Raw genomic sequence first — 26,300 nt, forward strand, 5'->3', positions numbered from 1 at the left:
TTCATTTATTTGCCTTTGTCATCTATCTACCTATCTATCTATCTATCTGTCTATCTATCGTCTCTTTACTCCTCCCCTCTCCTGCTCTCTCTCTCTCTCTCTCTCTCTCTCTCTCTCTCTCTCTCACACACACACACACACACACACATTGAGAGAGAGAGAGAGAGAGAGAGAGAGAGAGAGAGAGAGTCCATGTTACCAGATTCACAGTCGTGCCTCCCTGTGTTTAGCAGCGTCAGTCGCCGCTCACCCTTCAGCCAGTCAGTCAGTCTCTCAGCTCTCAGTCAGACAGTCAGTCAGTCAGACAGACAGTCAGCTCTCAGTCAGTCAGTCAGTCTCTCAGCTCTCAGTCAGTCAGTCAGTCAGACAGTCAGTCAGTCAGCTCCAGTAGTTGGTAAAACTTTCTCCTCTCCCAGCAGGTTGTTTTTGGACTAAACGTCTCCGCTTCCTTTGCGTCTTTACGCGCGGAGCCTCCCGCTGCGCGCCGGGCTGAGCCGGACCTCTCGTCCCGTTCCGTCCCCGCCGGATCGCTCCTGTGTGGATAACTCCTGCTGTTCCCGCGGCGATGGACGACGAGTTCCTCGCCAACGCTCCCGCAGCGCTGCCCGGAGACCCGGAGGCTCTGAGCCCCAACTCCACCGAGGAGCCCGGCTGGTGGGCGTCCTCGGACGGAGCGGAGACGGTGCACTTCGCCGTGCGCTGCGTCATGACTTCGGTGTACATCGTGATCATCACCGTGGGTCTGCTGGGCAACATCACCCTGGTGAAGATCTTCATCACCAACAGCGCCATGCGGAGCGTGCCCAACATCTTCATCTCCAGCCTGGCGGCGGGAGACCTGCTGCTGCTGGTCACCTGCGTGCCGGTGGACGCCTTCCGCTACTTCTCCGAGGAGTGGGTGTTCGGCGAGGCGGCGTGCAAACTCATCCCCGTCATCCAGCTCACCTCGGTCGGCGTGTCCGTGTTCACGCTCACGGCGCTCAGCGCGGACAGGTAAGTGCTCCCTGGTCCATCCTCTCACAGCTCAGCAGGTCTCAGAGGACGTTTCATCCACAGTTTGATGTTTCACACGTGTAATTATGGACTGATGATACTACTGAAGCTGTGCTTTGGTCACATTTCTGCTCCATCTTCTCTTTTAATATCTGTCAGCGGTCAGACCCTCATGATCTCAATGAGCCGAGATGAATGATGTGAATTTAACATCAGAGCACCATGTTTTGTTCCTCTAATTTGAGGTAATCGAGTATTTTCTTCTGCCATCCTCCACTGTTTTTACTTCCTCCTCCACTACATTTGTTTCACATATAAACCTGATTAATTAAAATATGGTGCATCGATAAAGATGAAATAAATCAGATCAGCTCCTCACAGAAAGAGTCAAACAGTCCAACAGTCCAAGCTCCACTTCTACTTAAATACTGAGATTTCTGCTCCAGATGTGCAGACTTCCTCCGTCACTGATCACACCTGCAGCCTGGATCACACCTGCAGCCTGGATCACACCTGCACTCCCCTCTGGTGCAGGACAAACAGACTGTGTGTGTTGACTGGAGCCACGACACTGATGTTTCACACCGATATTCATGATATCTATAAGTACTGTTCTTCAGAAATACTCGAGTACTTCCATTTTCCTCTACGTCATACTTCCTCTCACTACATTAACCACATTTAGTTACTAGTTACTCTGCAGATTCAGATTACTCTGTGTTCAGAGGCTGATCACTGAAGCTGCATCAGAGCGAAGAAGCACATTTAAATCAGTTTATTTCATCTGCAGACGATCAGCCTGACGCTGCAGCTCCGCCCTGATATTCACTGCAGACACCTGAGAGGAGACTTTACAGATGTAACTTGATGTTTTATTCATATTTTTCTTTCTAGATGAATCATGAGTCAGTGATAACGACTCGGTTGGAGTTTATTCTCCCACATGAGAGGAACTGTAACTGCTGATGCTCAGAGCAGCCGGGCTTTAAAATACTGAGGTTAGGAACATCAGCTGCACCTGCAACAAACAACTGCTGATTAATAGTGTTTTAAAGCATTTCATTGCTTGTTTACAGAGAAATAACTAAAGCTTAATTAAATAATTATTAAGACCCAGAAGAAAATACAGAGGCCCTGAGCTCAGTGTCGTCAGAGGAAGCTGAGAGCAACGTAACGATGTGATATCATTAATGTTGACGTGAAGTGTTTTAAAGGAAAGTCTCTGATGCTCGTCTTTACCCTCAGTCATCATCTCATATGATTTAATATTCATATCAGGCATGTGGTGAAAGTATTCAGATATGTGATTTTGTCTCCTGTCTGAGCGTTTATGAAGAGCTGCTGAGGAGATTTAAAAATATATAGATATTTATTGTTTATCGTGATAATATATACTTATTCCCAGAGGTGGAAGGTAACAAAGTACAAATACTTCATTACTGTACTCCAGTACATGTTTCAGGTATCTGTACTGCACCTGAGTGTCTGAACACAGACGTGAACAGACAGAGAGGGAGGCTGAATGGGGAGAAAAGGCGTGTTAGTGTCTCGTATCTGCAGAGAGTTTCTTATTTTCTCTCTTTGTTGCTGCTCGGGACGCTTTACCAACCCAACATGCGGCTATTTGACGTCCTGGGAATGAGACTCAACAAGCAACTATCTTTGTGGTGCGTTCAGGAACAGCTGGGACAAATCCTGCTGACTCTACCTTTAACTTTAATAGTCTTTGAATTATATTAATATGACGTGAGCTTCAGTTAGCTTTGACCACAAATGTCCTTCAGAGGGAGACTTTGTACTCTGATACTCTGAGTACATGTCAGAGCCTGTACTCGATTACTTTTACTGGACTAAAGAAGCTGAATCAGTACTTCTACTTTTACCAGAGTCTGTTTTTACACAAGTACCTGAACTTCTCCTGGAGGAAACACTGTGTGGACTGTTGCCTCCTCTGCTTTATAAAGAGGATGACGTCTACGTGACGTGGTCAGGTCCTGCAGGTGTGTGCAGCTCCTCTGCAGCTCTCAGGTGTTTTAATCTCCTGATATCATCTGTAGGATTCCTCGGTCGTCTCATCTCGGTTCTCTCAGCAGGACTCTGAGCTTCGACTGTGATCATGAAGATGAACTGAACTGCAGCTGTTTTCACTCGTTTCCTGAGGAGCAGCTCTGAAATGAACCCTGACACACTCTGTCCTCCCTGTGAGGAGATAGTGGAGGGACGTCTGATCAGGAGGAGACACACATGAAGCAGAGTCTGTTTTAAATGACTGTTTAATGAATTTGTGATTTACTGAAGCCTGACATGTTCTCTGCTGCATTGTTAAGCTGATTTGCGGCGCAGCATTGATTTGTGTCAGATAAAGTCCATTCTGGTCTGAATGAAGCGGAGCAGCAGAAACAGAAGAAGATGGTCAGGATGGCAAACAGAGAACTGTTGCATCCAGGAGATGACGCAGGCAGATTTAGGCATTTATTAACAGGTGAAATATTGATAACAGACGGCACAGAACAAACCTCAAAGTCCTCAGTCAAATATTAAACTAATCCAAACATTAGTGTTGTCAAACGGCAGCGCAGGCATCTCCTCCTGTGTTTGTGCTCCAGCAGATACTGAGCCTGGAGGAGAGACCACAAACACGAGACTGAGGCTTGTTGGACGTTTTCATATTTTCATCCTTCACGCTTGTGTGTCGACTTCTGTCTTCACGAGGAACCGTTGGACTTCAGACAAACACCTGGAGACATCTCCAGCTGTTTCTGTGGCGATGAAACAGGTGTTTTAATCCAAACCACGATGTTTTCTGACTCTTACTGACCGAGCCTGACCAGAGCTGCAGCACAGCGCTGTGACCAGAGAGGAAAACAGAAAAATCAACCTAAACGTTCTGCAGGAACATAGTGAGCTCACATTTATTCTGATGGCTGGGTTGCTGCAGTGTGTGTGTGTGTGTGTGTGTGTGCGTGTGTGTTTATGAGCCATCGTACTGTATTTATTAGAGAAGAAATGATGACGAGGAACAACAGATGATGACAGAATGATGAAACTGAAAACCCACACAGGAGAAATTGAATCTGATGGAAAGAAACAAAGAAGAAGAAATAATGAGTTTTAAATGAAATTCAGTGGCTCAGTGTCACCGGCTGCTGATCTCTGTGGTTGTAGGTGGTCACGTGTCACATCAGCATCAGCAGCTTCAGTTTTAAGGAGGCTGGACTGAGAGCACGATGGAGGGAGGTGAATACATGAATGACAGACGGCAGAGAGGCTCTGAATGAGTCAGAGAGCAGCGAGCTTCAGTCCATCAGGTGGAGCAGCGGAGGGAGCAGAGAGTCTCCAGGATCAGCGGCAGCAGCAGCGGCGGTATCATATTTCAGACAGTGATGTAAGGTCCGACAGGACAGGAAAGACGTCCATGATGAATGATTCTGCACCAGTTTATGTCCAACTGAAGCAGCGACGCCTTAATGCTGCAGCAGGAAGTGTGTGTGTGTGTGTGTGTGTGGAGAGACATTCATCATCAGTGTAATATGATCTTCACCTGAATTGGTTTAGTTTTATAAACCTAATCGCACTTTAACCAGAAGCGCTTCATCAGTCTCTCCCTCAGGAGCCGGACTGCAGCTCGTCACCTGCAGACGAGTGTTTCTGATGAATTATCTGATATTTTATTTGTGTGTCGATCAGACGTGTGGATCCTCACCGGCCTCACGAGTCCATAAAGATTCAGCTGTCAACGATTCTCGATGCATCGGTTCAACATCCTCACTGATCCACATCGCTGCACACGGCGTCTTTTTCATCATTCAAATTCTCCTTTTATTCAGAAAGTCCTTCAACTGATCGGACTGCAGCAGGCTGCACGATAACAGCTGCATCTTTCCAAACAACAAAACACAGATCCATCTGCAGTGCCTCACACGTCTGTTGTAATCTACAGTCATAGTTTTCACATGGCAGCTTTAAGATATCTACTGACACACACACACACACACACACACACACCTCTTCAGATCTCAGCTGATCGACTTACAGTTATGATTTGTGGCTGCAGACGTTAGCTTCAGGTGAAAATGGCCGACATGATTAGTGATTGTTGTGAGGCAGAAGTCTCGTCCAGTTCCAGATCTCTGCCTCCCTCTGACTTCCCTCCTACATAAGTAACGTTCGCCTAATGTCCGCCCACAATTCAAACCATGCGAGCAATTTGCAACACAACTTTATTGTCCGGCTGAGGCCGAACAATCAACGATCAACATGAGCTGCAGACTCTGGATGCAAAAAGAAATTGACGATATATAAATGAATAGCAGGAGAGTTTTTTGTGCATTTGATGCATATTTTTAAAATTAAATTAAAGGAACAGTTCACCCCAAAATCCAGTCATAACCTTCATGCTGATGGAAAGTCAGGTGAAGTGTCGTTGTCCAATGAAAAATAATAATTGCCACGCTGTTTTTGTTTACCTCTGCATTGATTTATTAAGAAAAGGTCGACGTTTCAGTCACAAAGATCTTCATCAAGAAACAATCACTGCAACAGGTCATCAAATCAAGATCATATATTACAGTATATACACAAAAACAGGGTCCGGTATCAGGTATGGAAAAATGGTGGGGACCCAAATGCAAGACACTCAGGAGGCAGGACGAGGGACGAAAAACAGGCTTTTAATAGAACAGTATCCAAAAAACCAGGAAGTGCAAAATAAAAAATACAAAGGAGCAACACAAAAGCTAAAACACAGGTGAGCACAGGTCACAAAGTGAAGTGAAGTAATCCAGGTGTGTACATGCAAAGACCAGAACACACTTTCAGAAGGATCACTATGGAAAAGATATAAAGATATGTGCATAATACCACTGAAGAGAAAGTGATCAAGGGTTTGACAGATTTACTGAACCTGGTCAGACAGATTCAAACTGAATACTGAAGCAGAAACAACATGATGATTATAATGACTGGATTTACATTTTGGTTTGAACTCTCCCTTTAAATTTTGATGCATTTTTGTGTTTTTTAGTTGTTTTTTCGTCCGTACATCTGCTGTGTTTCATGTCCCTCGACTGATGCAACACGTGAGAGATTCATGTGACTCTGTAATGACCACGCAACAATGTGATGAACTATCAGACAACCGATCTGAGGTGTTTTAAACTTTCCACAAATACTCGCTGTGAAGGTGAAGATCTGTTCACCAGTAAGAACCCACAGGATCAGATTTAATGTAGCCGCACTGTGGACCGACACCTGGCTGTAGATCTCTGCTGTCCGTCCTCCGACAGGTGAAGCCGAGCCGTCGGCGTCCCGCCACTTTAAACCAGAACCGCTTTTTAATTTATGCCGTCAGCGTCGTGGAGGCTGACTCAGGCTCCGCAGATGGAAACAACTCACCGGCTGACACTCGACAAACACTTCAGATGCACAGAGGTTTATAATACACCCCCCAGCGAGGAGCCGAGTGTGTGTGTGTGTGTGTGTGTGTGTGTGTGTGTGTATGTGTGTGTGTGTGTGATATCTGCTGCTGCCACCGTGGAAGATGTTATTTCCTGTCTGCTCGTCATGTCATCACTGCTGACCAGTGATCAGCCTGCGTCTGTACGGTGGAGAGGACCTGATCCGTCCTCACCACTAAGTCCCTCTGATGATGCATGACACGCTCCTGTAATTAGCAATTAACAGCTTAATTCTGTATGAAATATTAAGCCCTCTGTGTCGCTCCGACACGCTCATCCAAGTAAAGCGGCGAGGAAGACTTAGAAACCAAGGTCAGCTCCGTCTCACCAGCAGAGGAGAGCAAACAAGAAAATGCCAGAATCTGGTTGAGTTCTGGGACGTAAACAGGAGCTGACAGCCAGAACCTTCAGGGCGCCGCGGGGACAAACTGATTTGCCCACACTGTTGGTAAACCAGATAAACCAGTGAAACATCCAATAACACGCATGTAACACCGCGGGGGCACGAAGGAAATGTGCATTTTCAAATAACTTCTAATGAGATTATGAAGTCTGATCGGTTTAATACAACACGTACAGTCAGAGGTGAGGAGTTCAACCAGGAGTGAGTGTGGCGGGAGTGTGATCCGATATCTAATAATTTAATACGAGTTCACCGTCCACTCATCTGTTAACTGTCTTCTTACTTTGATAAGAACGACTAAAGATTTTCACTTCACCAGCTGGAACCAGTGATTTCTGTATGAAACGTCTCCTGAGCTGACAGACTTCACCTCTGATGTCCAAAAGTATGTGGACACCTGAACACTGCAGTGTTAGGACTCCCCCCATTTACAACTGCTTTATCGTAACAACAGTTTATCTGCAGTCTTCCAGTTTCCCCTTTTTAAATGACGACGACAGACTACCGCCACCTGCTGGTGTGGAGAGTTACTCCCTCTGAAGGAAGTCGGCAGTCAGCTGTCGTCTGTGTGGTGTGTGTCTGTGCCTCAAACCGAACCTCGCCGTGATCACAGTGGTGTCAGATCACTGGACTCCACGTTCCTCCCAGCGGGTCGGTTCATTTACCACTCAGCACTTGGTTTTATCTTCCCAATGGTTCTGGAAGGCACCGTGACTATCAGGCTGATAACGTGTGTGGACGGTGATTTCAAGAACTGTATTCTGCCGTTTCACTCGGAGTTTCACTCGGAGGTCTCGGCTGGACTCATTTACTGCCCTCAAAACGGATCTGTCTGTTTAGGTAAAGGAAGTTAGGTAAGCGACAGGACTTGAGTCACCCTGAGTGGAAGTCTGACTCATCCATTAGTCCTAATCGATGCGTCACACCGTCCGGAAACATGATGACAGCACGAATCTTTCCTGTTTGGTTTTGCAACATGTGGAGCGGATCAGAACTCCACTGTGTGTGTTCGCTTGTTTCTTTGTTGGTTGTAGAAACGTATTTATAGATTCAGACGGCGTCCCGCTGCTGCTGAACGAAGAGAAACATGCAGACTGAGCAGCGAGTGACGAGTCAGTCAGCGTCACGGACTGTTCACGTCTGAACAGGAAGTCATCGACGCTCAGTGTAAAGTGTGTGTGCGTGTTTGTCGGCATGTGAAGCACACTTCCAGCTGCAGCCAACAGAGTCCCTGCATTTATTTACTGCGGCTGACTGCAGATAAAAGATGAGGTGACTGCAGAGGAGCTGGGGGGCGAGAGACTGTTAAAGTAAGAGAGAGAGGGAAGAGAAGGAGGTCAAAGCTGAACTTTGTTTGTAGCTGTGAGCCTGCAGGTGGACGCTGGGAGCAACACAGCTGGGACAGATCACTGAGCTGCAGTCGACCTTTACACGAGGCCTTCCTTCACCGACTCTGGTTTAAACGATATGAAACAATAAATCTGCCAGATATTATCCGACTCCTGTTCACCACGTCACGTAAGCATCTGATATCGCTGCTCCTCACAGGATGAACTGTCAGAACTTCGCTGATCTTCTGACTTTACATTTATTTTGTTGAATTCATCAGTTTATAACCAAATACCCACAAAAAGTGATTTCATTCCCATCGTCCTCAGCTGCAGGCATTATTAGCAAATGTTAGCATGCTAACACGGATCTAACAATTCATATCTGGATGCAGCATTGGAGACGGAGCCTCGTTCATTCCTATTGAAGCATGAAGCCGAATAAGCTCCAACTACCCGGCGAATAATTTAAGCAGATCATCCGTGTTGTGCCGCCTGCACACTAGAGACTTCTGGATTAGCACCCGGCTAACTTGAAAAGACATCAAAAAATGTAATTGCGCGGCTCTTCTCGACTCTCCAAATGTTATCAGACCGAACGTCTCAAACTCTGACAGTGAAACAAGTCATTTCACGACGGTTGTGACGCTCAAAAACAAAAATGAATCCTCTGTTTTACAGCTTCTTTCACAAACGAAGCTCATGGGAAAAATATGTAAAACAGTATACCTGCGCCACGTTAGCAGTGACGTCACACGCTCACATGTTAGCATGCTGACGTTAGCATTTAGCTCCAAGCACCGCTGTGCCCCAGACAGCGAGCTGATCCACTTTACAGGCAGCTAAAAGTTTGTACCAAAATAAAAATGTAATAAAAACCTGTGCTGAGGCTTCATGGTGCATTCAGGGGCAACTCAGAAATGTAAAGCTGAATGGCCACTGAGGTTGTTTATAACCAGAAATGTTTTATTGCTTTCTTACTTCCCTTGTTGAAATAGACGTGCCCTCATCTGTTCTTTAACTGCAGCATTTTTAACTTCTGAACCATAAAATCATAAAAATATTCTGATTATTTCTCAACCCAATCTCCAGAATAAATGTTAGCAAGTTCAAAGTTTCTTAATGTTGAATTTTCTCATCACAACTCTGTGTTTCTACTCTGGTTAGTTTTCGGCACTAAACACAGATAAATGGTTCATGGTTAGAAAACGTCCTGGTTTGGATTAAAACACCTGTTTTGGCGTCACGATCAGGTTTAGTCTTATTTGGTGATAAAATCAGAGTTTGTTGTTGCAGACAGATCTGGACTGGATTTGGACAAACGCTCTTCACTTCATGAATATATTGAAGAGTGTTGTGGAGATTTAGATCAGCTGCTAAATGTCAGTGAAATAAACAGAAAACAACCTTTTTCTTTTAAACAGAGCCGCTCGACGCATCGCTCACCTTCATCATCAACACCATCCATTCAAACTTGTTTTGAATTCCAACATCTGGCTTTAAATATCATCATTTATCACGATGTCTGGTTGATTTATTAGCTAGCTGCTTCACACTCGTACACACCGGCTGTGACAAGATGTTTATATGGAGCACAGTGACTCACCTGGTCGTTCACGTTCCTGATGTATTTGCAGCGTTGTGATCGAATGAACTGCAGCAGGCAGCAGTTTGAATTAACGGCCTGACAACGAGCGTCTCCCTGCAGACTCTGTGCATCAGGTGTGTAATCACCTGTGGGTTGAGTTTAACCTGCTGACTTTATCGTAACAGTATTTATCGTAAATGTATTGAAAATCAGTGTTGAACGTGTCTCCAGTCGTCAGTGTCATCTGCATGTTGAAAAATGAAACTGAAGAGAAGCTCAGAAATACAAGAAGAGTCTCAGATGTGTGATAATTAAACCTGAGAAGGAGCCGCAGCACCAGCCTGCATTAAGATCCGCTGTGTCTCTATAATAATAAACTTAAAGACAATGCTTCCTTCAGAGTCACTGGAACATGAACATGTCCTGACTTCAGACTAAATGATGGCGTGTTTTTAATTCCAGAGCAGCGCTGCGTCTCCTGGTCCCGCCTCCTGTTTACTGACGGGCAGCGTCATTGTCCGACTGAAACGCTGTAATATCAGCTTGTTAACGGGAAACTCATTTCCTCACCACACAGCTGCGGGCTCTGTGTCTGACCCTGATGGCCTCTAATGAGCCCCTAACGACACTAAAGGCCACTAACGAGCCCATAACGGCTCCTAACTCGCCTGAAGGTCCTTGACGAGCATAACGAGGCTAAATTAGCATAAAGATTGGAGTGGCTCCTGGAGCCCGATCACTTCCTGCCGAGTTGATGCACACAAACACACTTTTCAGATGAATCTGTCCACGAACACCAGAGCTGAGTGCAGCTGGGCGGCCGGCTGTGATGAGACATGAAGACATGAAGACATGAAGACATCAGCCTCCAGTTGGTTTTAACTTCAGTCTGACGTTAAGTTCAACATCAACCTGTTTTCATGCAAATCTGAAAACCTGTCCACCAAGTGCAGCAGAAACAGATTTAGTGAGTAAGTGAAAATGAATTCTGAAGAATCTGCGTTGATATTATTCAGTTAATGAGTCCACGAACACGTTTCCACCTGGTCAGAACCACCAGCTTTAAGCTAACGTTAGTTCACAGAGGCTCATGAGGACATACATGCTTTTACTTTTGTCAGTATGGACATGTTACATGTGGTTAGATCAGTTAGCTTCTGCACCAGTCAGTCGTTCAGCTCATTTAACAGAAACCAGAAGAACTGAAGAATGATTCATTCAGATTTGCCGGCGTGAAAGCAGAAGAGACTCCTGACCTCTGAAGCGCTCATTAAGTCCTAATTTGTGTCCATTCTCTAATCATGTATATTCATTTAGTCCGTAAAGATCCACTGATTAAAACAATCTAAAAGGAAGTGTAATCAGGTTTACCAGGTTGTGAACATCATCCGGTGAACAGAACTTCTTCTGACAGGAGACACATTTTCTCTTCTTCCTGCCTTCAGACGTCTGAAAGCAGAACAGAAGACAAATGATGATCATCAACAGCTGTAACACTTATAATATAATAATCAGCACTTACCTGGTGTCTGCAGTCCTGAGTGGGGGAGGGGTCATCAGGTGGGCACCCTCTCCCATCGGTGTGTCGTGGATATGATGGCGACCCTCCTGCAGTCCTTCCTCTGGCTCCACAGCCAGTTGCCTCTTCACTCGGCAGCCTCTGATCACGACTTGACGACTTGTCGGTGGCTTGTCCTTGAACCATCATATTCTTCAGGAGCGTGACTGTCGACCCCCCTACATGCTCTTCTTCTGCTATAATAACTCCTAATTATCCTAATAACATCACTGCAACAACAGATTCTGCTGATTTTCTCAAAATGTGGTCAACATGCGACACTGATGGAAACCTGTCCACTGTCGCCTGCAAGAAGCAGCTCTGGTGTCAGTTTGGTGTGTGGACACCACCAGTATCTCATCAGAAGGCAGAGCTGTCCTCCTGTCCACCGGATCTATTTTAGTTTCTGTGATGTCTTGTTGAGAGATTGACTGTGACATCACCAACATCATTGAGCAGCCAGTGCAGGAACCAGGGGTCAGAGGTCACGTCATCCTGACAACAGAGGGAACAAAGTATTCCTGCGGGCCCGGAGGACGGAGGGTTTGTGTCACAGAGACAAGGAATCAAAGCCGAGCTGCAGAGGAAGAAAGGATTTCTCACCAGCTTTGTTGGTGAAATTGATTTTCCTTTCAGCTTCCTGTAGCTGAAGCGTTGAACGGCAGGAGACCTGGAGAGGAAGAATATATGCACCCGTTTGGGGTGTCGGTGAGGTCTCAAAATCACCTGACGAAAAGGTTTTAATAGCAGAAGACGGCTTATTGTGAGAGGTCGGGTGGTCGGAGGAGAGGAGAGGACGGAAACTGACGAGAGGAAGACGAGAAGGATTGAGAAAGGTCATGAAACTAAGAGGGGACGGAAGGAGCTGAAGAGCGATCCGTGTGTTGCTCGACTCCAAAACTTGATTTTTACGAGATGTTCCTCTTCCTTTATTTCTATCATTTCAAAAGTAAAACCAGAGGGCAGCTCGACTGAACCCAGGTCAGTCTGAGTATTCATGAGGAAGCAGCTCCGTCCCTGCGTCTGACTCATCGTCCTCCAGGTTACATCAGTCAGGAAATTACCGTCTCCACACACGGACAGTGTTGTCTGCATTCAGAGCTGCAATTATGGACTCGGCGACAAAACCTTCCTTTAACAAAAAGAGGACTATTTTTCACCAGCTTGGTCGCTATGGTAACATATGTTGATGTCGGTGGACGGGACCATGCGAGCGCCGTGTGCAGCTCCGCTTATGAAGACGACACGACGTCGGCCCCCTGCTGCAGTTTGAGCCGCTGGAGGCCCGACAGCGAAAGTGTTGTTTATTCACTTTCCCCCAATCTGACAGTGAGTTAGCCCTGAAAGTGTTTAAAGGAACAGTTCACCCAAAAAAATGGAGATGTAGTCCTGAACTCCTGACCCCCGTGCTGATGGAAAGTTGGGTCGGGCGAGTTCGCACAGCTTACGCCTCGAAAGAAAGCTGAGATTCTCCTGATTCTCTCCGTGCAAACCATTTCAAGATAAAACCACATCAGCGAGGTGCAATCAACAAGCTAACAGACAAGCTAACAGAATAGCATGTAGTTTCAGTGCTGCATCAACGTCAGTGGCGGATTTAAGAAATTTGGGGCCCAAGGCAAAGGCAGGCATGGGGCCCTCTGAAATGAGAAGACAACACACAAAACAACAGGTCAATTATACAGACACATACGTTTTAACAGAATACACATGTATTATGTGTTTGACCTGTTGTCCCTCTCTTCCTGTCCCTTTTTCACGTTGTCTCTCTCCCTCATTCTGAAAACAAACACACAAACACAGTATCAGGCTCTGACCCAGTGGTGAAGTGTAAGTATATTTACTCAAGTGCTGACGTAGACATTTTAGGATTTCATGCAACTTCAGTTTTGTCTGCTCCGCTGTATCTCAGAGGCAAATACTGCACTTTCTACTCCACTACTGTACATCATTTACGTTGCTGGTTACATATTTCAAACCCTTCCTGCCCAGTGAAAACCATGTACCCTCAAAATGATGATGTAATGCTAATATTTGTGATAAACTGAAAGAGTCTTCCTTTGTGGGGCGACTTCTTCAGCCAAAACTCTTTAAACAATCGTCTTGGGCCAGCTGGAAGATACATCATGACAAGACTTCAGTGAAGTTAGTTTTAAGTTGGATATTCGACATTCGCAGCCACTCACACATTTCAAGTGCACCCGTATTACAGACTTTACAGTAAACACACGGAGAAGACGGCTACAGCGTGTACCGACTTCCTGTTTTCAAAATAAAAATGTGGGATATTTAAAGCAGAGATACTGTGTTTAAAGCTATTGAGAAGCTATTGAGCTAAAATGCTAATATTTACATATACAAATTAATAAAAATTACTAAAAAATATTTAGAGATGTAAAACGTAAAAACAAGAGGTGTATCTCATGCAGCCAGTGTAGTTACATGATCCCAACATGATTTTGAATACAATGATACAATGATTGCATCCCACATGGATTTCAGCTCGTCACACTGACGGAAACAGGAAGACACAGACGGTTACGTCAACACTTAGCAAAATAGAAAAAGTTTCCTCTCTGTTAGCTCTTACTACAAAACATGTCTTCAGGGACAGTCGTCACTTCCTGTAACTTGAGATCAGCTTTCTGTTTCCTCCTTCTCTCTCCTCTTGTCAGCTCGGCTGGGGCAGCTTCTTCTCATCTGTCTCTTTTCTTTACTTTTCTCTTCTATACTCTCCTCTTCTTCTCTCGCCACTTCGCGCCGTTTGTTTTCGTTTTGCTGCTGTCTTCCTGGATCCGTTCTGCACATGTGCAGTAAGATGGACTGATCCAATGTAGTGGAGACTGAAGGGGGGGCCCGACACACAAATAATACGATTAGCATTCTGCTGCATTTTAGTGAGAGGATTTTAATCAAAAACATAATTAATGTGCGCAAATAAGTAATAACTGTATTAACCATAAGTGTATGAGGATTTTTATGGGGCCCTCAGGAACTTGGGGCCCCAGGCAACCGCCTAGTTTTGCCTAATGGTAAGTCCGCCCCTGATCAACGTCCAACAAAAACCGACTTCTCTTACTCCCAGATGTTCACCAGATCCATTTCAGCAACGTGCCATTTTTCCATCACGCCTGCCGGCCCAGTTCTACTCAGTTTGAGTTGGTGCAGCTGGGATTTGCATTTCCACCACAGCTGGTCCACCTGCGTGAAGGTGTGTCTTAAACCAGTGACGCTCCTGTCTCGATCTCCACAGTCCTATCGAAGAATCGACGCCAACAAAGTGGCTCCGCTGATTCAGCTACAGACACGTTTCATTTCCTAAAACTGCTTCACAATAAAATCAGTAATATCAGTAATATCATTTCCAGTAATATATAGTTTATATCAGTTTTTAAAGCCATACATTAACCCTGAGCACAAACCTGTGTGTTGCTGAAGGACACTTCATGATACAAACCCTGTGATTAATTGACGACCACCTTCGCTGAGTCCTGATTAGTCGTCAGTGTTTCTCAGACAGATCACCTCTCTGACCGCTCTGTGGATGAACAGCTGTGCATGTGCTCAGCAGCTTCCTGCCTCCAGTGTGTGTGGCTGAATGAATGTGAAGCAGTCGGTGTGACCTTTCCTTGAAAAAGAAAAAAATATGAAGGTTTAGAAAACATTGGATCCAGCAGGTGCGATACACAGAAGGCCTCCGCTGCAGAAGGTGACGCTTCTGTTCAAGGTCTGACTTTGTGTTTCTGTGCTGCATTCATCAGCTCCAATCATATCGCACAATGACACAGAGGAGGTAGTGTATGAGTATATGAGCACACACACACACACACACACACACACACACACACACACACACACACACACACACACACTACTCTTCTATACTGGTTCCTGGGCGAGTTACGGCTCAAACTAAATCATAAAGACTTCCGTACATCTCATCTGCCACATCTTCATCGTGTGTGAAATCTGTGTCTATATACTTAATGGAGCCATAAAGAGGGTCAGAGGATCCTTCAGACTCATAATTCACATAACTTACAAGTAGACTTTTATTAGAAAGTACATTTTCATACGACTGCTGAATATGTTTAGATGGAAACAAAATAACTCCTGGATCATGTTCAGCAGCAATATGACTTTAAATAGAGCAGCTCTGACATGTTTTTGTATGTTAGGCTACAAACAGACGACATCACGGTCACATGACTCAAACGTCTCCACCACTGAGCGTCTTACTGCACAATTACTATCCAGGTTTCTATAAACTGATCAATGTACAAGTTGTAAAGTCAGAGTGAGAACAGTGTGTAACTAAAGTGGGCCTGTAAAGACGGACTAGTGAGGAGACGAGTCTCCGTGTTCGCTGTGAGGACGTTTAATGTCCCCGACAACCTCTGTAGTCTCATTCAGACACTTGTTAGCAACCGCTAACTGTTTTTAACTCATGAAGAGCTTTATAATTAAACTGTGGATATTTAATGATGCACCACACACCTTTTCACACATTTAACTACCTTATTTTATTTTATTCTAATTTTTCTCCAACTTCTTTTCCTCAATTTATCTGATTTTTATTGTTATTTCATTTGGCACTAACTCATTGTACATTTTGTTAAACTATTAATCTATCGTGGTTTAGTATTTTTTATTCTTACGTGACTGTAATTTTGAGAAAGTCCACACAGTGTTTCCTCCAGGAGAAGTTCAGGTACTTGTGTAAAAACAGACTCTGGTAAAAGTAGAAGTGCTGATTCAGCTTCTTTACTCCAGTAAAAGTAATCGAGTACAGGCTCTGACATGTACTCAGAGTATCAGAGTAAAAAGTCTCCCTCTGAAGGACATTTGTGGTCAAAGCTAACTGAAGCTCACGTCATATCAATATAATTCAAAGACTATTAAAGTTAAAGGTAGAGTCAGTAGGATTTGTCCCAGCTGTTCCTGAACGCACCACAAAGACAGTTGATAGTTGAGTCTCATTCCCAGGACGTCAAATAGCCACATGTTGGGTTGGTAAAGCGTCCCGAGCAGCAACAAAGAGAGAAAATAAGAAACTCTCTGCAGATACGAGACACTAACACGCCTTTTCTCCCCATTCAGCCTCCCTCTCTGTCTGTTCACGTCTTTACGTCTTTGTCTCGTCTCGCTGCGTCTGCCGTGCGTGATGTGCTCTGATAGGTCGACATCAGTCTTGTGATGTTGGGAAGGCGGCGTGCGATGACGCCAAATAACAATGATCCATAATTCACCTCAAATGCATCAAACTAAAGTAACGAGGCTGTTTGAAGCTGTGAGGAGGAGAAAGTTCAGATGTTTGTGTTCAGATGTAGAGAGGGAAAGTCTCAGAGATACTCAGGTACAGGACAGACACCTGAGACATGGACTGAAGGACAGTAACTAAGTATTTATACTCTGTTACCTTCCACCTCTTGTCTGAATGTTTTTCACCAGATATCTTTCCTCGCTTCTCTCAAACTATATTTGCAATTCAGTCGTATGTAATTACCATAATTTCAGGGAGACAGAGTTGAATTATTAGGTCTGTTATAATTAATCTTAATTAGAAGATAATGATCCTGTTTCAGCTCCGTGTTGAGTGAATGACAGAGCTGAAGCAGTGGTTTGTCTGAATGCAGACGGGTGAAACTGACCCTGGAACTGAAGTAAAGCTGCAGCTCCCTCCGGCTCCGTCTCAGGTCGTCCTGTAGATTACTGCTCGTGTTTACTGCTGTGGGGCTCCAGGGTTGTTGTTGAGGGACATTTAGTCTTCAGACTGAAAGTAAGAGTCACACTGAAGTTTAGTGTCTTCGTTCCACTGAAGGCAGATGTTGATGCTGCAGCACGAGGACGATTCAGATAATCCTGCTCTCTAACTTTAATTAAAGACATTTGTTTTTTACACTGTTCAGTGTTTCCAGGACTTCCTGTGTGGACACAAACCAGTCACCAGAAGAAACATCGTTAATACATGTTTCTGCCACCGTGGATATGTTGAAGGTTCACGTTCTTTTTTTAAGGTTTAGGCACAAAGTCCACCTGAAGGTCAGATGGTTCGTTTGAAACATACAAACGAACGTGTTCGGACCGCAGCAGCCAGCCGCAGGTCGTCCGGCTGCTTCGCCGAACAACACGACCGCAGCTCAGTGGAAACACCTCAAGTGTTCAGTGGAGCGGTACGTCACCAGACCACCCTGTTCATGCCGGAGCGTCTCATGTGAAAACACACAAACTGGCCAAGAGACAGACGTTTACAACACTCACCAATAATGTGTCACACTCCAACAGGAAGTGTCTTCTCTTATTCTGAAACGTCCTCCAGATCAAGTTCAGTCACATGTTGAGTCTTCATGCTTTTATTGATTGTTTGAGAGCAAAACACCATCAAAGCTACCTAAGATGGCTGCCGACCTCTGACCTATTGATTGACAGCTCATTTGACCAGTTATGAGCTTCTACGCCCGCCCTGTGTCCTGCAACAGCCAATGAGTGGTCTCATAGACAGGAGACCCACTCTTTGTTCCCGCCCCTCTCTCCTGAGCCACTCACACGCCAGCCTCTGGATGATTGATGCATCATGTAGCCAATCAGATTTCAAATGCAATTAAACGATGCAAGTTCACGTCTTTGTGTTCATTTTGCTCTTTGAATAGTCTGTTCAGCTTGTTGTGACTGTTTTATCTGCACAAAGTTTCTGTAAATAAGGAAATAAAGAACTAGAGAGGTGATTTCCCCTCTGACTCTCAGGCAGGAGTAATATGAGGTCACTGTCTTTCTTTTTGACAGGCAGCTGAATATTTCCCCAGAAAAACATGTGTTTAGTGTCATTATCAGCGATATTGTAATTAAATTTGAACTTGAACCATGTCAGACGACATGATGTGGAGCCGTTGTGTTTTCTAGCTAGCAGAGGCAGTTACAGCTCATCTGCAGGCTGATTTTTACATTCAGGCGAGAAAAGGAAATAAATAATTCAGTGTGTTTAAACAAAAAAAATCAGCCTATAACCTTTCAAAATGATGCCAGCTCTCCAAATGTTTCACCAACAGCTCTGGATTCACTTCCGGCTGGACTGGGAGAGACGTTTGAAGATGATTTTACATAAATTTCCATGAATTTCAACATATCTGTGGTTTGCAGAAACATAAAATAAAATAGAAAATAGTGGATAACTTTTGTTCAGTATTCTGTCCAACATTTGCTGCAGACCTTCAGGATCTCTACCACCTGACAAACACCTGACAAACACCTGCATCACCGTCTCAGCCTGGACTTCATGCACCAAACTTTCCCGCCTGGGGACAAAATGTAAAACGTACAGCTCCTACATGACATAAATAATCAATGAACCCACTGCATCAATAAAACATACGGTGAGATACGGGACAACGATGGAGGATTTATAGGTGCGAGCTGTGCCACAGAGTGAACCCGGCCCGATCCGACCTCGCTGCGACCCTGTTCGTCTCTGGATCAGAGGCGGCGTGAGGAGAGACAGTGGATCTGTTGGACGAGTAATCAGACTGTAATCTGACAGAACACGAGTTCGTTAAATCCTGACGGAAATATACAAAGTCTTCACCAGGCTGAGACACACTGCTGAGTCCTCCAGCCTCCTGTCTGCTGGACGTCAGACAGAAAGACATACAGTAAGAAGGAGAGGACGAGGAGGAGGAGGAAGAGGAGGAGGAGGAAGAGGAGGAGGGGGAGGAGGAGGAGGAGGCGGAGGAGGAGGAGGGGGAGGAAGGAGAGGAGGAAGAAGAGGAGGAGGGGGAGGAAGAAGGAGGAGGAGGAGGAGGAGGGGGAGGAGGAGGAAGAGGAGGAGGAGGAGGAGGAGGGGGAGGAGGAGGAGGAAGAGGAGGAGGAGGAGGAGGAAGGAAAGAAGAGGAAGAAGGAAGGAAGAGGAGGGGGAGGAGGAGGAGGAGGAGGAAGAAGAGGGAGGAGGAGGAAGAGGGAGGAGGAGGGGGAGGAAGAAGAGGAGGAGGAGGAGGAAGGAAAGAAGAGGAAGAAGGAAGGAAGAGGAGGGGGAGGAGGAGGAGGAGGAGGAGGAGGGGGAGGAAGAAGAGGAGGAAGAAGAGGAGGAGGGAGGAGGAGGAGGAGGGAGGAGGGAGGAGGAAGGAGGAAGAAGAGGAGTAGGAGGAGGAAGGAGGAGGACGTGGAAGAAGAAGAGGAGGAGGAAGAAGAGGAGGAGGAGGAGGAAGGAAAGAAGAGGAAGAAGGAAGGAAGAAGGAGGAAGAAGAGGAGAAGGAGGAAGGAAGGAAGAGGAAGATGAGGAAGAGGAGGAGGAGGAAGGAAGAGGAAGGAAGGAAGAAGAGGAGAGGAAGGAGGAGGAGGAAGGAAGGAAGAGAAAGAGGAAGGAAGGAAGAAGAGGAAGAAGAGGAGGAAGAGGAGGAGGAAGGAGGAGGAGGAGGAAGGAGAGGAGGAGGAAGAAGGAGGGAGGAGGAAGGAGGAGGAGGAAGAGGAAGGAAGGAAGAAGATGAGGAGGAGGAAGGAAGAGGAAGAGGAAGGAAGGAAAAAGGGGAAGGAAGAGGAAGAGGAAGGAAGGAAGAAGAGGAGGAGGAGGAGGAGGAAGGAGGAGGAGGAAGAGGAAGGAAGGAGGAAGAAGAGGAGGAAGAGGAAGGAAGGAAGAAGAGTAGAAGGAGGAAGGAAGGAAGAAGAGGAGGAGGAGGAAGGAAGAGGAGGAAGGAAGAGGAAGAGGAAGGAAGGAAGAAGAGGAGAGGAAGAGGAGGAGAAGGAAGGAAGGGGAAGAGGAAGGAAGGAAGAAGAGGAGAGGAAGCAGGAGGAGGAGAAGGAAGGAAGAGGAAGAGGAAGGAAGGAAGAAGAGGAAGAAGAGGAGGAGGAGGAGGAAGAGGAGAAGGAAGGAAGGAAGGAGGAGGAGGAAGGAGAGGAGGAGGAAGAGGAAGAAGGAAGAAGGAAGAGGAGGAAGGAAGGAAGAGGAAGAAGGAAGAAGGAAGAAGAGGAAGAAGATAGGAGAGGAGGAGAAAGAGGAAGAAGAGGAAGGAAGGAGGAAACAAGTGGTGGAGACGAGGAAAGGACAGGGGGAAAGGACAGAGACAGAGACAGCAGTGTGTCAGAGAAGTCAGACCTCAGCAGGTGAACAGTGACTGAAGCATCAGGAGCTGGACCGTCCTCTCATCTCGTTGTGTCTCGCAGCATCATGATGTTTGCTCATGGAAACATGTCTGCTGTTGTGTTTACATGTTAAAAGGACATTTCTGTCTCTGTGTCCATCAGGTACAAGGCGATTGTGAACCCAATGGACATCCAGACGTCCAGCGCCGTCTTCTGGACGTGTCTGAAGGCGGTCTCTATCTGGCTGCTGTCCGTCCTGCTGGCTGTCCCCGAGGCCATTTTCTCACAAGTCGTCGCCATGCAGGTAAAACACAACAACACTCACCGTGACTGTTTATCACCTGATCACACTGTGAGACGCTCTGTCTTCGTCCTGCTCCCGAGTCAACTGTTGTCTATCACGTCCTGCTGACGGCTCGTCACCATCAGCTTCGTCTCAGAGGAGCTTCCAGCAGACAAACAGCTATAAACTGACTCAGAGTCAGATTTATGACCGACAGCTGCGTCCATTTAACTCACAATCTGTTTTATGATCCTCACTGATGTGATGCGATCTGTCCTGTCTGTCCTCTCTCCTGTCTGTCCTCTCTCCTCTCTCCTGTCTGTCCTCTGTCCTGTCTGTCCTCTCTCCTGTCTGTCCTCTCTCATCTCCTCATCCCTCCCCTCCCCTCATTTCCTTGTTCCCTCTTCTCTCATTGTCTCCTCACTTCCTTTCCTTTTCCCTCTCTCCTCTCTCCTTGTTACTCTCTTCTTATTTCCTCTTTCTTGAATTCTTTCCTCCTCTCCCTTCCTTCCTTCCACCTCCTCCTCCTCCTCCTCGCCTTCCTCCTCCTCCCCTTCCTCCTCCTCCTCCTCCTCTTCCTCCTCCTCCTCCTCCTCCGCCTCTTCCTCCTCGTCCCTTCCTCCTCTTCCTCCTCCTCCTCCTCCTCCTTCTTCTTCCTCCTCCTCCTCTTCCTCCTCCTCCTCCTCCCTTCCTCCCCTTCCTCCTCCTCCTCCTCCTCCTTCTTCTTCCTCCTCCCTTCCTCCTCTTCCTCCTCCTCCTCCTCCTCCTTCTTCTTCCTCCTCCCTTCCTCCTCTTCCTCCTCCTCCTCTTCCTCCTCCTCCTTCTTCTTCCTCCTCCTCCTCCTCCTCCTCTTCCTCAGGGTCACAGAGACAACACTAACGTCACCTTTGTGAACTGCGTGCCGTACCCGCTGTCCAATCAGATGCATCCTAAGATCCACTCTGTGATGATCTTCCTGGTTTACTTCCTGATCCCTCTGGCCATCATCTCCATCTACTACTACCACATCGCCCGCACGCTCATCAAGAGCGCCCACGACATGCCGGGCGAGCTCAGCGAACACACCAAGAGACAGGTGAGCCGCGGACCAATGAACGAATGAATGAATGAATGAATGAACGAATGAACGAGGAGATTCTGCAGGTTTCAAACCTTGAGCACATCCCGTTCATTCTCGATCCTCAGACTGTCCGATCAGAGAGAGGAAACAGGAAACAGGAAACACCTGGATTAACAGGATCACAGTCACAGTATTATTGTTGTCCTCAGCTGTGGCTCCGCCTCCATCATCGATCAGCTGAGCCGACTGGCTGCTGCTGCTGCCGCTGTTTAATAATTCAGCCCTCCTCCCTCTGACCTCTCCTCCGTCTGTGAAGATGGAGCTGGTGTGAAGTGATTACTCACAGTCCTGCACTGAACCTCCCTCACGGCTACAATATTTACCTCTGAAGTTGCGGGAGGCCTGGCGGGAGGCCTGGCGGGAGGCCGGGCGGGAGGCCTGGCGGGAGGCCTGGCGGGAGGCCGGGCGGGAGGCCTGGCGGGAGGCCGGGCGGGAGGCCGGGCGGGAGGCAGAGCTGGAGGCCTGGCGGGAGGCCGGGCTGGAGGCCGGGCTGGAGGCCGGGCTGGAGGCCGAGCTGGAGGTGTGGGTGCAAAGAGCATCACGTCCCAGTCGATCGACGTTAAACTGAACGCTGTTTATCGATTGGAAGAAATCACAGAATCCAGACTTGTTGACTTTGTTGTATTCTGACTTTATTTTTCCTTAATCAACTTGTGCATTTGCTAATCTGGGCGGCTGCAAAACTAATTTATAGTAGAAATAGCGAAAAATCGAACCTGAAGATGGTGACCGGGGAAAACAATGCCTCTTCCTGTTTGGGTTACGCAGTGGCAGATTTACTTCCTTCGTGCCGTGAGGGAACAAATCTACATGGATGATGTCATTATTCTGCAGCCAGCACACTGTGACATCACTGATTACTGCAGCACGAGACGTTAAAGTAAAAAGGTCGTCTATTGCCGGTTTAAATGCACCACGGGTCGTCTGATCCGACAGCACCAGTGCACAGAGACGCTGTTTCTAACATGAATACTTCAAAATACTTCAGACGGGAAAAATCATTCTTGAGACGTGAATGTTTCCACGTGTCGGCGCTGGTCCTGCCGCTCCAGACGTGGATCCAGTGTGATACATAAACCAGTGGTAGTCGTCGCTGTCTCGCTCTCCTCTTCTCTGTGTGGAGACCATTAATAGAAGATGTCGGCCTAAAAACTCATAAATACTGAAGGTGGAAGTCGTTTCAGGGACATGAACCCTGTGTGACTGCAGCTCTGAGGGACACTTTGCAGTGAGGTTGACCCCGACAGACTCCGGGTTAATGGAGACTAACAAACAGTGAATCAGCTCCTGACGCTGAGAGCCGAGAGAGGAGGAGGATCAGAGACGACCAGTGAAACATGAGACCCACACTGTGACGGTCGGGCAGCGCGTGAAGCTCTAACATCAGACAACATCAGACAACAGCCCCGTCGCTCTGCGCAAGACGAGCTGCGCTGATCATTCACATATTGATCCACTCAGTTATTCCTACAGGAAACATTTGCTTCTGTTTCCCAGATCTTGAGTATCAGCTTCACTATATGGCCAAATGTATGTGGACGCCCTCGTCTGTCAGCTTACCTCCACTGCTCTCTGCGAGACGGACAGGCTGTACTGTCCACGTCTTCCGGGCCACCTTCGAGTCCAGCTCCTCACAGGACTGCACAGATGATCAAAGCAGCACGCTTCTGCCTTGTTAGCATTGCTGCTAATACCTGCCTAGCAGCTTTCAAACAAGTCTTTATTGACAATTGTCAATAGGCCGGACGGCTGACAGGCCACTGACAGTGTGGGCACATTAATCTTGAGCAGACGAGTTACTCGTACAGCACGAGTTGGAATAAACAACATTTCTAAACCGCACAGCTTCAGGTCCAGTCTTCGTTCTGACCGGACCATGCTCAGCTTCATCAGGACAAGACTGGGTCCTGACTGAGAGTCAGATAGACTGAAACCAGGAGAGTCGAGGCTGTTGTTCATGTTAATGAATGTGGTTTTAGATTAGAAACGATTAAAACGTGAGCAGATTCTCAGCGACGTCCTCCGTGTCCTCCTCCCTCTCGTCTCGATCCGTCTCGTCACATCTCGCGTCGTCTTATTGATCTCATTACACTTAGATCGTCTTTGTCTCCCCGTGGGGCAGCGATGCTCTGGGAAGGGTCTTCAATGAGAAAAGCCTCTTCAGACGCCGGCCGGCCGTATCTTCACATCGACAGAGGTTCGGAAGCCGATTGCTAAATTAACTTGCAGACGCCCACATCAATACCAAACACGCCTACTATCTTATCTGAGAGAGCCGATTCATCATGTTCCCAGAGATAACACACACACACACACACACACGCACGCACGCACACACACACACACACATCAGAGCTGGAGGCCTCATCATCCTTCAGAAAAGACTAATTTTTGGTGTCGACAAACAAAATATTTTGTCAGTTAGTTTGTAGGACGTTTAGTTCAGTTCATCTGTTTGTTTGCAGGAAAAAAAAACACAATCAAATACTCTTTAATGTACATGTACTACATATACTCAGAAATACATGAATTTAAAGATCAGGACAGGTTAATACAGAAACTCAAGATAAACAGAAGGACAGTCAATAATCAGTAAAGAGTGAAATTTAAAAAACAACTCAGCCACATGACTGCAGTATCGGGTCTATCAGGAAGGTTTCATGATATTTTGTCAAACTAACATGTTTTTAATTGGTCGACTAACCTCCTGCCATTTTAATCTCTTAGTCAGAGAGAATTAATATTTTAGTTTAATTCTAGTCTCTGAAAACTGTTCAGACAGTAAACTGGGTCTTTTTCAGACTTCAGATTCTGTGAAACGTTTCTGTAGATCAGCTGAAAACATTTATCTCCTCAGTATCTGATGAATTATAATAATAAGAGCTCAGCTGTGCACACTGGTGACAGAGGTTATTAATGAACCTCATTTCCATCAACAGTATTAATTTACAACCAGATGAAGTGAAACAAATGAACAAAACATTTTATAAAGGAGCGTAAATGTGTGGTCGATGCTGGAGAGAGGTCAGTGAACAGCATCTGCTGCTCGTCCAGGGTCAAACTCATTTTCATCAGAGGAGGCTGATTCGTAATCACCGTCCTCACACACTGTGAAGTGCTGCGACAGGACGTCACCACGGTCAGCGCTCTTTAGAGGTCGCACAGAGAGAGGAGCTGTCAGGGAAGGTGATAATGTGAATATGAGCTTAGACCACCCAAACAAATACATGTTCATACTTCTCATGGTTTTATTCTGCTGAAAATTACAGGGGGGCAGGGGGCGATAATGACGAGAGCAGAGGATCTGTGGTGGCAGAAGGTCCGGGTCGGTCCGGGTCGGTCCGGTGATCTTTTCTGAAACATAATGACGGCACACGACCTCCTCTCCACCGTGGTGACCTGGAAGAGGACAACCGAGATAATCAGCAGTAAAACAGAGAGATCAGAGTGAAGAGGCATCACATTTGACAGACACACAGATGTAAGGAGAGTAAAACAGAGGAGAGCGAGGATCCAGTGGAGCTCAGGGTGTGACGATCCAGATCCATCGACATGTGAGGCAGCAGGAGCCGGGAGAGGGAGATGGTCCCCGGGGCCCGGGCCGAAGGTCCGACACGAAAGTAACGTGAAATGATTTGAACGTATCAGTAGAAACATTTTGTTCTGATGAGATACTAAATATAAATATCATGAGTCATATTCACCATCAACGTCAGGGACAACAGATCATTTCGTTTTTCAGCTTCCATACAAACCAGAGCCATCTCTGGATGCTACCAGCAGAGAACATGTGCAGTGAAGGAGTTCCTGATTTCTGTTTAAGTATTTGTAAGTTTCATTCAGATCAGCTGAATGAATCAGATGTGGCGTCGCAGTGTTGGCGGCGTGGAGATCAGAGAAAATCACTTGCATTGCTTTTTTTTGTGGCTATAAAAGAAAAGGAGGACGTGATGAAGGTAAGTTAATAACAGTCACGACATTCTCATCGAGAACGTTTTCTCAAAACAAGAGAGAAGAAAAATAAAGAAACATGAATCAAGAATTGTCAGAAACCACTTCAGTAAAATCCAGCTGATCTCACTGAACACACACATTTGTGTCGTTTGATTCATATAAGTGAAAATAAGTTAATACAAATAACGAGTTTGTACATTTTTGTAGGATTAATCTCAGTGACTGTCGCTCAGCGGCGGCGTCACCGTCGCAGCTCCACTCTTATTTACAGTGACAGCTGACTGACGGCTCCACGACAACAACATGTCGGTGTTTCTCAGGTGTTCGACAGAAAAATACATTTAAAAACAGTTTTTCTCATTTTCTGGGAGAATCAATCAGACCGCAGGCGTCACAGGCATCGACTTGGCAGGAGGCTCCGGCTGAACTTAGTTATTGGCATGAAACTACTTTATTCAGCCCAACAAAGAGCAGAACGCAGCTGAAGACCGACGGTGAAAGAGGAAATGATTTTAGATACGAGTCAAACGCTTTAAATAATTACTGCT

At 46.3% G+C, this 26,300-nt stretch overlaps 1 protein-coding gene across 1 annotated transcript in view; it reads left to right on the plus strand.

Annotated features, from left to right (window-relative positions):
- The first annotated feature begins 382 nt into the window (after window positions 1-382).
- The window catches only part of nmbr (neuromedin B receptor), a 44,575-nt gene continuing 18,657 nt past the window's right edge, over window positions 383-26,300 (plus strand). The window contains exons 1-3 of the mRNA XM_084376816.1: window positions 383-993; window positions 20,558-20,699; window positions 21,538-21,753. Of these exons, the coding sequence (XP_084232942.1) occupies window positions 566-993; window positions 20,558-20,699; window positions 21,538-21,753 (786 nt within the window). The 5' untranslated portion in view covers window positions 383-565. The remainder of the gene's footprint in view (window positions 994-20,557; window positions 20,700-21,537; window positions 21,754-26,300) is intronic.

Source organism: Pagrus pagrus (assembly GCF_965226575.1).
Source record: "Pagrus pagrus genome assembly, chromosome: 16".
Classification (NCBI taxonomy): Eukaryota; Metazoa; Chordata; class Actinopteri; order Spariformes; family Sparidae; genus Pagrus; species Pagrus pagrus.